The sequence below is a fragment of the Gorilla gorilla genome, chromosome 14 (assembly GCF_029281585.2).
Source record: "Gorilla gorilla gorilla isolate KB3781 chromosome 14, NHGRI_mGorGor1-v2.1_pri, whole genome shotgun sequence".
NCBI lineage: Eukaryota > Metazoa > Chordata > Mammalia > Primates > Hominidae > Gorilla > Gorilla gorilla.
The window spans coordinates 47334030-47348552 of record NC_073238.2 but is presented as its reverse complement, the minus strand read 5'-3'; the positions used below and the strand labels follow the sequence as shown (position 1 = coordinate 47348552).

General features: G+C 45.4%; 1 protein-coding gene across 1 annotated transcript in view; it reads right to left on the bottom strand.

The window, feature by feature from the left end:
- The window catches only part of KL (klotho), a 49846-nt gene extending 35947 nt beyond the window's left edge, over window positions 1-13899 (bottom strand). Inside the window, exon 1 of the mRNA XM_031001479.3 lies at window positions 13063-13899. Coding sequence (XP_030857339.2) covers window positions 13063-13881 — 819 coding nt within the window. The 5' untranslated portion in view covers window positions 13882-13899. The remainder of the gene's footprint in view (window positions 1-13062) is intronic.
- Between the last annotated feature and the right edge of the window lie 624 nt (window positions 13900-14523).

The window sequence follows — 14523 nt, the reverse complement described above, 5'->3', positions numbered from 1 at the left end:
TTAAGAGGTCTCACTTTAGGCCAATTAGGCAATGAGGTCTCTGTCCTCATCAATGAATTAATGCTGTTATCACACAAGTGGGTTCAATATCTCAGGCATGGGTTCCTTATAAGAGGATGAGTTCAGCCTCCTTTTGTCTCTCTCTTGCCCTCTCACCTTCCACCATGGGAGAAAGCAGCAAGAAGTCTCTCACCAGATGCCAGAGACTTGCCCTTGGACTTCCCAGCCAACAGAACTGTGAGGAAATAAATTCCTTTAAAAAAAAAAAAATAGGGCCAGGCGCGGTGGCTCACGCCTGTAATCCCAGCACTTTGGGAGGCCGAGGTGGGTGGATCACAAGGTCAGGAGATCGAGACCATCCCGACTAACACAGTGAAACCCCGTCTCTACTAAAAATACAAAAAATTAGCCAGGCATGGTGGCAGGTGCCTGTAGTCCCAGCTGCTCGGGAGGCTGAGGCAGGAGAATGGCGTGAACCTGGGAGGCGGAGCTTGGAGTGAGCCGAGATTGTGCCACTGCTCTCCAGCCTGGGCAACACAGCAAGACTCCGTCTCAAAAAATAAATAAATAAATAAATAACCTAATCTCAGCTACTCTTATAGCTGTACAAAATGAACTAAGACATATAGCATATCTGAGAACACAATAGTCATCTCTGTATGTAATAATCTTGACAGTTGCTAAACATTTTTGTGACATTCTTAGGGTCAAAAAGAAAAGTAGAGTGCAAATAAGATAGTACTGTTGCCACTTGAAAAAATATATTTTAAGAGTATTCATTGGTTCAACAAAAACTTACTGGTTGCTTATTAAGTATCAAATGCTGGTCAATGTTTGAAACATTGATTCATGGGACAGATCGACTTGAGAGAAGGTGACTAACAATATCCCACAAGGTTTATTCATAACCCTATTTCTTTTTAACTTGTTATCATCAAAGGGATGAAAACTCACAAAGGCATTAATCTAAAACTTTGAAAATTCTCCAAAACTTGAATCCAAAAGAGCTCTACAGAGTGTAATGCTATAAATATGTGCTATAACTAGCAAAATTAATATTTAAAGTGATAGAAAAAATATTTATGTCTTTTTTAAATTAAAAATACAAGTAATATATGTTCATGGTTTAAAATGTCAAAACAACTTACAAGAAAAATCACAGTTCCCTGTCGTACATTGCCCTACAATTCCCCCAGTTCTCCTCTCTAGAGGCAACCACTTTTGACTCTTAAGACTTTTTCTTTTGGAATTTACATCTCCACACATCCACACTTCAGAAAGTATCCACTGACTTCCTATTATACTAGATAAGGGTTTAGCTCTCTTACACAGCCAATTTAGTTATACAATAGTTTTGGGTTTAACCGACATTTGGTATTGACATTATTCTGCCAACATGAATATCATTCACAGCTGGACCTTGTAATGTAGTAAGTAAGACTGTTTTCCTTCTTATTTTTGTTTTCTTTGAAGTTCATAATTGCATTGCTTTTTCATTTGCTCTGTTTTCTTTGGGACTGTGGCTAATTCTTCCCTCAATTTCCAATAGCCTCTCAGCAGAAACTTCTCCAGGGAAGTCACATGAGCCTCCAATATTTTGGGGGGACACACTTCTGGAATCTCCCCCATTCTGCATTGGCTGATCTTAGTCTGCTGCACATCTGACATCATGGGTCTACAGTTCATCATCCTTTTCCTGGGTTAGACCTGCCCTTTCATAGATCCCATGTCTTCCTCCTCGTCTTCCTCATGTTATGTGGCGGTTACCCTCCAATAACTTCCTGAGAAAGGGTTTATGGAAGATTTATTTTTTGGGACTTTGAATCTCATGAATGATTGACAGTTTAGATAAGTATCAAATTCTAGGCTGGAAATAATTTTCATTCCCTTCTCTGAAGGGCACTCCTCACTAGTCTTTGTGATGGCCAAGAAATGCACTGCTCAGTGTTCCTGCTATAAGGAGCACAGTTGACTGAGGCCATCAGTTGCTACCCCTTTGAATCTGCCATTGCAGTTGATCCTAAGATCATGATTCTCATCGGCTACTCCCAGATGACTAAACATGGCAGGGGAACCAATGCAGGCCCATTTCAGCAAGATGTGGACTCCGCCAATGGGCAACATTGGCTCAAGGCGTCCCCATCAGCCTATGCCTGGGTTGTTCTGACACCCACAGTGCCAACTGAAACTCTTCCCAGCCCATCCTTCTTCCTGCCCACTCTCCTTCATAGTTGTTGGACACACATCATGATCCAAAGGTTCAATGCCTCCCCTAGCTCCTTCCCCTTTATCCTTCACAATTCTTTCCCCAATAAATTTCTTGTACATCTAATCCTATGTTGACATTTACTTCTTTCAGGACTCAGACTAACACAAGAGGGGTTGGGGAACCAGCTCATTCACTTTCTGGAAAGCAAAGAGAATGCCATTCTGAGCGTTGTGTAGGGGCAGATAGTCCCCTTGCACAAATGGTGCTTCAATTGCTAAGTATTTCAACAGCAGTAACCTGGGAAATATCCTGGTGGAGAATGCCATTGTAGGTGCAATGATTTGGCATTCCCTGCCTACAAGGAGATGGAATTGAATGCTTTCTGGTATATTGTATTGAGACTCTACAGAGAGCTAATGAGAAACTGAGGGCCAATAACAAACAGTTAAAGGCTCAATATAAGAGCCACAGCCTTCTCTCCTACAGTGGAAGAGTAGAGAAACTTAGCAGCAGGCCTAGGACCTGATAGACTTGCAGAGATTTAGGGATGTTTAAATGCTCAGCCAAGGCAGATCAGTTATGCCAAGGTCAAGGCCCCATTTGGGGAAACCTGGGAATATTTGGAGCTTACAGAGGTGGCCCATTCTTCCCTAGTAAGAGATAGCACTTCTTTATGCTGAAGAGGCCTCTTCCCTAAAAAGCAACAGGTGCATCCCTCAGGAGCTGACCGGGCACTAACTAGGATTAAATCCTAGCATAACCCACCTGGAGACAGCTGGGCCTGATAGAGAAGAAAAGATATTATATCCCAACATTGCTTCAAGATTGCACATGCACTGCAAATCCTGAGGAGTAGCGCTGGGGTCCTTGACCAAGGAACTGGAACTTAACACAGGACAAGAAATAATTCATTATCTAGGGAACACTTTCTCCAGAAGTATGTTTTCACGATCCAGCAAGGACCCCAGGAGACGCGGTAAAGTTGCTGCTAGGGTGGCTCTGAGAAGCCTGTAAAAAGGGATGCGCAATGCTGAGCAGGCGGAAATGCCTGACATTGTTGCCCTAACAGCTGATAAAAAATCAAGAAGCAGAGAGAAGCTGGCATGCAAGAACCAGTATATTATGTGAGGTCAAACAACCCACCAGAGGACAGTGTTTCCCAGAAGTCCCAAGTAAGGAGAAAGAGCATTCACTGCACCATCAGGAATATGCTCATGGGGGTGCCAATCTCACTGAGACATTCAGTGGGGGCACCGCTCTCCAGGCCAGGGCTGCTGGTAGCAGAGGTGTCACAGAGCTGGGCTTGTTGCCACCCACGGGGATGGTCAGATGTTGAAATTACAGAGGCCAGATAGTGAGTGGTGCTTAACTGCCAGAAGCCAGGGAGTTGTAAAGATGGTTCATAGAGCATGGCTACATAAAAAGTGATGACCCCTTGTACAGTTCCCCGACTTAGCCAATTTTCCAAGCTATAATTCACTGACTGAAGAGGTGCCTAGGTCCCTAGGAGCCAGGACCCTGAAATAACACAGAGGTATGACCCCCCCACCCCATTCTTCCCATTCAATATGAAAATGCATGTCCTCCAGCTATAGGAAATTTTCTGGAATTACTTCATTATTTCCTTTCCTTTTACGTCAGTTACCTATTGCTGTGAAATAGACCGCTCCCAATTTGGAGAACTGAACTAATAAGAATTTAGTTTTTTCCTCTTGCTTCTGTGAGTTAATGGGGTTTGGCTGGGCAAATCCAGTCTTGAGTATGCAGCCAGGGAAGGGACACTGCAAGGGAAAAGGCACTGGCAGGGAGAATGAAGGACAGAGGCTAGAGAGAGCCCAGTCCCACCCATGAACTATACAGTAATCTTTACATACTTATTCATACAGAAGAGACATACCATGGGCTGCCTTTTAATAATCATACATCAACATTTTAATAACCAATTAGTATTCCACTGTATAAGCGTACCAACATTCCTCTAACGGATTACCTTAACACATTTAGTTGATGTCCAGTTTTAAAGAATAAACCACCATCTGCGGTAAACTTCCTCTTATCTTTGCACATTGGAGATGAAATTTAATAAGATTGAAAGTTTGAAAATAAACTACCAAAGAGATGACAGGGATGTTTGGCTTCACAGCAATTCACAAGGTGGGGGGAAAAAACCTGAGAGGTTTTAGCTGACTGCAAACTAATTTGAGTCCGCGGTAAGGTGACAGCCAAAATTGTTAATGCAATCTTGGGCGGCATGAACAAAATTCAGTGTCTAACAAGAAATGTAATCACTGAAGTCTACTCTGAACACCTGGGGCACTGCTTGGTTCTGCACAGCAAATGTTAAGAGAGGCCTTGGAAATTCCCAGGCTTTCTTCTTCAGCTCCTCATCCTTTCCCACCTGACGCTTCAGCCATTCAAAAGACCTCATGCTGTGGTGGGAATGGCCACACTGTCTCACCTGCACTGACTTTGCAAGGGATGTTTCCTAGAAGGGCACAATGCCCTTCTCACTTTGTGTGCCCAGCAAGCCAAGCCCAGCAGCAGGGCCCACTACCTATTTTTGTAAATAAAGTTTTATTGAAACACAGCTGTGCCCATTCATTAACACATTGCCCATGGCTGCATTCATGCTGCAACCACAGAACTGTGTAATAGTTGCAACAGACACTGTAGGATCTGCAAAGTCCAAAACTTAGCCCTCTACAGAAAAAGATTGCCAGCCTCTGATCTTACAAGTATTGCTTTCCCTGACTGCTCCCGTACTACCTCCCCAAAACGCTAACCTATCTCTCCTTTCTTGAAATAGGTACCTAAGCAGGTACTTATTTCTCTTAAGGCATTTATAATTTTACTGTAATTATTTGACAATTACCTCTCCCCTACTAATCTGTGACATGAGGGCAGGAATCTTACCTTATCCCTCTTTTTGTGGCAACCTAAATGAGACCTACCACCCTAAACCCCAGCCACTCTCCTAGAGCAAGGGGCAGCCCTGCAGAATCAGAGAGAAGACTTCGTCCTCTGACAGTGCAGAGACTTGGAAATGGCAGCTCTGGCCAGGAAGGAGTAAAAAGGCCCCCTAGGTTAGGAGCCCCCTCACAGCCCATGCCAGGTAGATAGGAGAAAACTGAATATCTCGTGCAGCCCAAGCAGTATACTTTTGGTGAGCAATGTCCATGCTGAGTTGTGTTTGACTGCAGACAATTTCTGGGAGAATGTAGCTGAGCCGGGAGTGAGACGCCCCTACCACTGTCCCGCACCTGTGCAGGGCTGGCATAAAGGCCTGATGGGAACAAGGGGACACAGGTCACTATGGAAGAACTTGGGACACCGAAGAGAGGAAAAGGCAGAGGAAAGAGGACCACATGATGAGAAATCAAAGAGAAGAGAGGACAGGCGGGGAGGAGCAGCATCCCCAAGAGGCTCTGACAGGGCAACGGGCTTGCCTCCCATGCCCACATCCTCCCCTGCAGCTTTGCAGCCGTCCTCTGGACCCTCACGAAAAGAGGCCTACAAATATGCCTCCTTTGGGAGCCAGGGCTCTGGACTCTTTACAGGGTCCGGCACAGGGAGAACTCCAACCACTCGTCCTCAGTCCTCTGCACCCATCAGCAGGACAATGGTGATGGATGATGAGACAGAGGCGGGTCCCACAGACAACCCTAAACCCTCCCCGCTGGGGAGATAGGTCGACTTTCCCCTCTCCTCTCCTCCACCTTATCCTCAAACGTCAGAAGACAGAGCCACCTGTTCAAAGGTTACATTCATATTCTCAGAATTCAACATTGCACCTGCCTGTCACAGGGTAAGCTCTCAAGAAATGTTCCTGACTAAATGTCCAGTCACCTCCATGTCTTCTTGGAGCAGACATTAGCATGAAGGAGAAAATTCTAGGAAGAATGAAACGTACTGGTCTTTTCAAATATGTGAAAGATGTCTTGTCAAAAAGTGACTTGCTTTATTCTTTGAGATTTAGGAAGGCAAAGAGACAGTCACGGAGGAGTCCTGTGCAGCAGCAGGTTCAATACGAAAGAGAAAATCAAGGGGGCAACTTGAGCGGAACTGAGTTCCTCCTGCTTCAAAGGGTCAAGCAAAAGCTAGCTGACCCAAGGAGAGCCACTGTAAGGAGTTCGTCCTGGGGAGAAGTGTAACCTGGGATTTTCCAAATTCCTTCTGATTCTAACATTCTAATTATCAAACAAAAGTGCACTTATAGATATGGAAATAACATTTGCTTAACCATTATATTTAAAATTAATGTACATCACTGCTTTCAGTTTGAGTATTTTATCAAGCTATAATGATACCGGTTCATGGATGACGTGACATCTGTACTTCAAACAAAAAATGTTAATTAAAAAATCTATTGAAACTGGAATCTATTGAAAATGTTAATAAAAAAATCTATTGAGACTGGAATCTATTGAAAATGTTAATAAAAAAATCTATTGAAATCAATATTTATCTTTGGTTTAGTCAATATATAAAGTTATATCAGTCATAAACTTTAGTATGTATCTTTTAACCACCAAGCTGGATCCAGAAAGGTATTTGATAATATGTTTTATGTAAAATACGTTATTTCAAAAATGATTTGATAGTTTTTGGTCGAATGCTATCGAAATAATTTCAAAGAAGAGGCAAATTAAGTAGTTAAGTGAGGCTACCATGTCTAATGCATTTGTTTGATTCCTTCTAAACAGCTCAAGAGGACCATTTCTCAAGTATTTTGCTATTATTACTATTATTATTAATGATAAATTTATAGCTCACTTTTGTAGAGCTTTTTGTATTTTTTCAAAACACGTTGACATATATAAGGTGCTTTTAATTCTCACAATATGCCTGGGAGTTAGGCAATGTGGTAGAAACTGGTGGTTATCCTAAATGATCTGTTCCCATCTGATTTCAACATAATAGAATCATTCACTGAGCACACGGCTCCTCAGGGGACAATTATTTGCAGACTCCTTTTGACCATGTGACTGAGTTCTGCCCAAGGGACAGTGATAGGTGCAGCTTCCAGGTCAGGCACTTGAGAGGCCACCTTTTCCCTCTTCCTCTCTTTTCCTGTCCACTGGATGAAATTGGGATATTATGTGCTCTGGAAATCAACAAAGGTCATATACATATCTGCCTAGGAAAATCTTTACTGTTCTTCCTCACTCTTTAAAACTCCTTCCCAGATATTGTGTGAGAGCAGACTGCAAGCACAATATTCCATTTACAAGAAAGAATATGGACACGTTGAAACCAGAAACATGTATTTTACCTCTCCACTTATGCCTTTATTAAAAATTGTATTTCTTTCCTCTGTGCCAAGCACTGAGCTAAGCACTACAAATTTTGAAATAAATATGATAGGTAGTCTGTGCTCTTAAGAGAGCTACAACTGAGTAAATGATCCATTCTACCTGTGGTTATTGCAAAATGAAAATATTTGAGTCAAGTCTCTGAAAGGTAAGTAAGAGTTTACCCCAAGATAAAGAGGGGAAAAAGGCATCCTTCAGGTTATCTTCGTACTCAGAATACATCAAAATAGAGCATATAAAAGTCACATTCTGCTTATCTGTTTAAATATAGATTTCAAGTATAACTTTGCATTTCTGGAGAAAATGTGGATCTGAGACAATTCAATAAGCTGTGTGTTTTTACTCACCTATTATTACTTGTCCTCCCAGTAAGCATGTATTCTATTCTCCTCCTCCACCTAAAATTTCCTTTATGCCTTAAAAAGATAACATTCATTGAAAGAAAGACAACTTTTGCACAAATTAATTATAATAAAATTCTAGTTTAGAGCAATGATATTTTTGAGAATATAAGATAATTCAGAAGACTTCTATGTGCAAAAGCCGTGATTGCTACATATTCAGCTGGCACAGTTAATTGTTCATTCATTTTGCACCTGAGAAGGTGCATTGACATTACTTGAATGCATAGTTTACATTTTCCTTCTTTTCTTCAACTCAAAATAATTGGCATTGTTAAAACACTGCTATGATTTTGAAATGATTTGATTAAATCTTTTCCTATTTTAAAATTTTTTCTTGGACTTGACCGTAACCTTCAAAAAACAATGTGTTCAAAAAGGAGTGATTCAAGCTGTTTGGGAGATATTTTAACTATTTCTGACTAAATGCACTATTGAATTCAGTAGTATTCTAAAATTTATATTAACTTTCAATCCAGTTGATTATTCTAGTTATGTGCAAAATACATTTTTTTGAGATGGAGTTTCGCTCTTGTTGCTCAGGATGGAGTGCAATGGTGCGATCTTAGCTCACTACAACCTCTGCCTCCCATGGTCAAACGATTCTCCTGCCTCAGCCTCCCAAGTAGCTGGGATTACAGGCACCTGCCACGACGCCTGGTGAATTTTCCATATTTTTAGTAGAGACGAGGTTTCACCATGTTGGCCAGGCTGGTCTCAAACTCCTGATCTCAGGTGATCCACCTGCCTCAGCCTCCCAAAGTGCTGGGATTACAGGTGTGAGCCACTGCGCCCGGCCCCAAATACATTTTAATGAAAGGAAAACTTGTAAAGTATTTCTCAAAAGTGCATAGTATATGTAATTTGAGCATATATACAGTAGACAAATCGCTCATACTAATTACTTGGGGAATAAAAATTCAATCAGCTAACAAAGCCCCTTCCAATATATACTCCTAAAGCTGGCCAGGAGACTTTACCACCTGCCCTTATTCTGAAAACTTCATAATGCTGCATGGTGACTACAGATAGCTTTTAACTGGACATTTTCACAATGGAATCATACATTTGATGATGAACCTTAAATTTTCACTGCAGATGTCAGAGTCTGCCACGTTATGTTTACCTATTTTTCCTTATCAGATTAGGATTTGGTAGTCTCTGTTCCATTGGAAAGTGGCTAGAAAGACTGACAAAGAGAGAAAATTCTAGTAGCATGAGTTTATAAAGGTGAAATCAGGCTATTCAGTAAACCAGAAGCCACCTGCTGAGCACCAAGGGAGGGCAAGATGCCATTTTCAGAGATACAGATGAAGTGAACAGGATTACCCCAGCTAGCGAAGGGGTAAAATGGAGACAAATGGTTAAATAAAGGGAAGAGCGTGGGAGGAGGCATCTGAGCAAAGCGAAGTCCTGTGCAGGATGCCATAGAAGGAAGAGATGGCATTCAGGCATGGGGCCCAAGGGAGCATGTTAGCTGGCTCCAGAAGAATAGGTGGGATTTGAAAAAGCAAGGACTCTGTCTTGTCCACACATAATGTCACCCTGTAGAGCATCCATCATGGCACACTGCAGGGGGCAAGGCAGAAATAAGAACCCCAGCAGTGAGGCTCTTCCCATTACCCAGGCAAGGTTGGATGGTATCTTGCACCTCCATCGTAGTCATAGATAAGCGGAGAAGTGGTTTGATTCTGGACACATCCTGGAGGTAGGCAGAGCTGCAGGATTTGTTGATGGATTACAAACAAGACATGAAAAAGAGGAGTAGTTAAGATTCGGGGTCCAACAACTGGAAGAGTAAAAAGTCATCATAATAGAGAAGGGGAAGCAGGGGTTTGGTTTGGGATGTGTTCGATGTGACATGCCCGTTAGACATCCACGTGGAGAAGGCGGTTGTCTATGCCAGTCTGATGCTCGGGGAAACCTGGGTGGAGACTCAAAATCTCCAGTCATCGGGATGCAGCAGTATTCAAAGCAATGGCCTGGAGTGAATCTAGACAGAGCCCTGAGCCCTCCACTATTTACAGGCAAGGTGAGGAGGAACAAGCAAAGGAGACTAAAAGGGAATCACCAGGGAGCTGAGAGGAGAAGCAAGGGAGAGCCAGGGCCTGAAATCCAAGTTGAGGAAGGATTCAAGGGACAAGAAGTGATGGCTTCAACAAACATTGCAGACAGATGGGCTGAGACCTGCACACTGATGCTAACGCTCAACAATGCCCAGATAAATATCTCCTAGCCCTACTTCCTTACGTGAAAGAAGTCTTTTTCACAGGTTCCTTGCACAAATGTTTGCAAGAATCTCAGGCGGTGAGGGGAGTCGAAGGTGGGGAATGGGAACACGTGTATTTCCAACTTGATTCTAATCCTCTTAGAACCCATATACAGAACAAAGACTCAGAGGCACTGCTGGGGCTGAACTCCCCAACTACAGTCCCTAGTGTTGATTTCAGGGGACATTAAGAACTTTGTTTCAAGAGCTGTGAAGGCTGAGCAGTTGGTCTTCAAGTCCGAGAGAAAAGGTGCGTCCTCCTGGATTACACTCAAATGAGCAAAGCAGCCTGAGCTCCAAGCTCTCTGTAGGAGACCTCTCTCTCTCTCTGTCTCTCCTCCCCTCTCCCCTCTTCTCCTTCTCTCCTGTCTCCTCTCTCTCTCTCTCTCTCACACACACACACACACACACACACACACACACACACCATTTTTGCCAAGGCTCACTCCAGTATGAGGAACCCACAAAGAACACCAAGACCTCCATTCTGAGCAGGGCCTCCATTATTTGTCCTGCTGTTTGTTTGTTCTGCCTCCTGTCCTCCAGGCCATCAATGATTCTTGACTCTCTATGAGGGGTCAAGCTTCCCATCATCCCAGGGGATCTCCTTAGCCCATTTGTAAGTTAGTGGAAACACAGAGGGAGTGAGGGAAGGGTGCTAGCCAGTCTTTATCCTTCACCAACATCAGATCCCGGAACACAACTGGCCCCTATATCTGTACAGCAGCAATATCTAAGCCCCAGCTAAAATGCCCTTTTATCAAAATCTGCAGAATGTTTTATCTTTTTCAGGTAAGCTCAAATTTTTCTATCCTCCCTTCCCCCAACCCCTATATACACACCGAGAAAGGTCATTGAAAACAGAATGAAAGTATCTCATACAACAAAATTAATTCGATACTTTCTTTGACAATGGGAACTCGCTTCTAAATAAGATACAAGAATGACTAAACACCAAACCAAAAGAAATGTGAGAGCAAAATTAATACTTTACACCAACTAACAGTTTGTTTGCAACATCAGCAAAATGGAGCATTCACCTGTTACTAATTTCCCTAAATACAAAGTCCACTGCATTTCTAGGAAGGATGGTTAGTGTTTGGCAAATTTTTTGTGTAAGCATTGAAAAATATAACTGAGAAGTTAATCAGAGGGCCATGAGTGGGCAAAAAGATCTAAAACATGTTGATTATTTAAAACACCAGAGCACCAGAGAGCACGCAAGTCTTTATCTTATAATAAAATGACCCTATAAGTCACTGTAATAACAATTGACTACTTTGTATATGCGAGTTTATCCTAGGGACTCTAAAAATAGAACTTGTAGGATTTAAATCTGAAGTAAAGATTTTATGGGCATGATCTATTGGATCCTCCAGCTGATCCATTTATTTGCTTCCAGTATGAACTGATAACTTGCTTATGTTTTCTTCAAAAAGTGAGACCATTCTTCCCATAGTTTTTCTATCACCAGCCATACACTGGTGGTCTTTAGGGTTTTTCAGATCCATAAAAGGATTAAAAAAGTGTAAGAATCACTGCTCTAAAACATCCCTATGAAAAGACATACATAAGTATGAAATCACAAAAATCACAATGTGTTTCCAAACAAATCCAACATTCTTTTATGGCCAGTAGCAGCAAACAGGTTTTGCGGAACTGACATAAAATCTAATTTAGCCATTATTACAACATTACCAGCAGCTCAGAGCACTAAGTCACCTCAATAACCCAGTACTGCTCTGCCCATATTATCTATGGCTTTAATTAAAAATGTTTAGAAATGGTTTTAATACTGACTTTGTTCAGAATATGTGGCTGAATTCTAAATTTAAAAATAAGTCTTCCAGTAGGCCCACAAGTCATCAGATTGGGTACCAAAAGTTGTACATTTAAACACTTTTATTAAAATGTTTATACATGTACATAAAATATTTTATTGTGATACAAAACTCTGTACAAAGTGTACTAATGACATGATTATAAATGAATCCCCAAAACAATGGTGCCTAAATTTGAACACTAAGGAGAAAAAAGGAGGAAGAAATACTTGAGACAACTTTACCATGGCATATCAATATTTCCTGCTGTCAAAATTAATAAAATATTTTGCACAAGGGTGTTACAATTAATTTTATCAGGCTAACAATGTCATAAGTGAGGAACCCTTTCAACTGTAGAGAGCACTGTGGAAATATAGATGTGGTAGAACAATCTATATCACCCTGCAGTTGTTTCTGTGTTTCTATGACTAGCTTTGTTTGAGATTGTATAAAGCGGTCTTCACACCCCCGGTGAATAAGATTGGTGGATGCAGTTCCCTGCCCTACCGCAGAAGGGACCTCCAAACACAGTTTAAATCTGACTCTCGGGGAGTTGTGTTTTGACACTTTCACAACAGTGTGAACTTGTGCCACAAGCAAGACAGATCTTATTGGATTAACACTGAACTCGTGACATCTCCAGAGAGTAATGCTATCTGTGCGGCTTAAGAACAAACGTGTTTCTTTCATCCACCCTGCTCATTCTCTCCCTGTAGTTACTCCTAGCAAATCCTCCCCGCCCTCACCTCTAGGAATTCCTCTACACCCAGAGAAAGGAGTTTCTTTCCTCACTACGGAAACCTATCCCCGCTTCCTTTCCACAGATGGACTCCAAGGGGCACTCACTCGTGTGCCCACTAAGGGATTTCTCTCCTAATTCCACGCCTTCCAAGGGAAGTCAGAACTGCTCAGTTTCCCCCGGTGACCACATACACGTGTCCAAGTGAAGCCTCGTCTGGGGGAGACTCAGTTCCCACACTTCCCCCTGGCCCCTGTGGAGGCCCTCTGTCTCCCCTGCGTGGCCCTCCGCCTGGCCCCTCGCACTCACCAGGAGGAGGTTGTGCGCCACCAGGTACCCGAGCCGCGGGCTGCCCCGGATGCCGGGGGCCAGGCGCCCGGTGGCGTAGCCGTGCCAGGCCACCACGTAGGGGTTGTCGATGGTGATCCAGTACTTGACCTGACCGCCGAAGTGGCGGAAGCAGAGCTCCGCGTAATCCCTGAAGTGGTCGGCCAGGGCGCGGTTGGCCCAGCCGCCGTAGGCGTCCTGCAGGCGCTGGGGCAGGTCCCAGTGGTACAGGGTGACCACGGGCTGCACGCCCAGCTCCCGCAGCCGCTCCAGCAGGCGCCGGTAGTAGCGCAGCCCCTCGCGGTTGGGGACGCCCGCGCTGCCATTGGGGAGCACTCGCGCCCACGAGATGGAGAAGCGGTAGTGAGTGACCCCGAGCTCGCGCAGCGCCTCCGTGTCGCGGAAGACGTTGTTGTAGCTGTCGCTGGCTACGTCCCCCGTGGCGGGCTGCAGCGGCGACGGGGCGCCCGACGGCAGACTGGCGTTCCGGGAGTCTCCCGGGGGTGCCAGGGGGTGGTGGGTGAACGTGTCCCAGATGGACTCACCCTTGCCGTGCTGCTGCCAGCCCCCCTCGGTCTGGTAGGCGGCGCTGCCCACGGCCCAGAGGAAGCCGTCGGGGAAGGTGCCCTGGAAGAGGCCCGCGGCCTCGGGGGCGGGAGGCCGCGAGAAACGGGCCCAGGTCTGCGCGCCGTCGCCCGGCTCCGCGCGCAGGCGGCGGCCGCCCAGGGCCAGCAGCACCAGCAGCAGCGACAGCGACGGCGGCGGCGGCCGCGGGCGGCGCGGTGGGGCGCTGGCGGGCATGCTGCGCGGGAGCCAGGCTCCGGGGCCCCGCGCCGCGCCCCTTTATGCCCGCGCCCCGCCGCGCCCGCCCGCCCACCGCCGGCGCGCCCACCCCCGCTCCCCGGCGGGCTCCGCTGGCAATAATTACCTGCGAGCCGGGACTGCCTCCGCCCTGGCACTGGGGGCGGGGGCAGGGGCGCGGAGGGCGAGGGGTGCCCGGGAGGGGCGCGGCGGCGGGCAAGGTGCGGCAGGCGTCGCTCGCGGACGTCGGAGAAAGGCACCTGTTTCTCCCAGCTCCCGGGAGCCGCGCAGGACATTTCGTGGACGCTCAGGTTCATTCTCTTTGCCTGCCGCGCGTCCTCTGAGAGCAGCCCTGAAGCGGCTTCGTCGGGGAGAAAAGGCGCCGACCAACTTTCCCCGACTTGGGCGCGGGATCCTGCCGGGCCCTGGCGGAGCGCGCCGTTGGGGAAGCACCTGCTCTCACTTTTCTCCCACTCGGAGGCCCAAAGAAGCTCCGGCTGGACATTGCTGGAGCCAATTAGGGACTGGCCGAAATCCTAGAGGGATGGCCAGGTGGGACAGCCGAGGGGGAGCTTCGCCGTGTGCTGAAAGGGATTCCCCCTTAGGTGAGATGCTAGCGGGGAGACGCGCCCACCCGCGCCC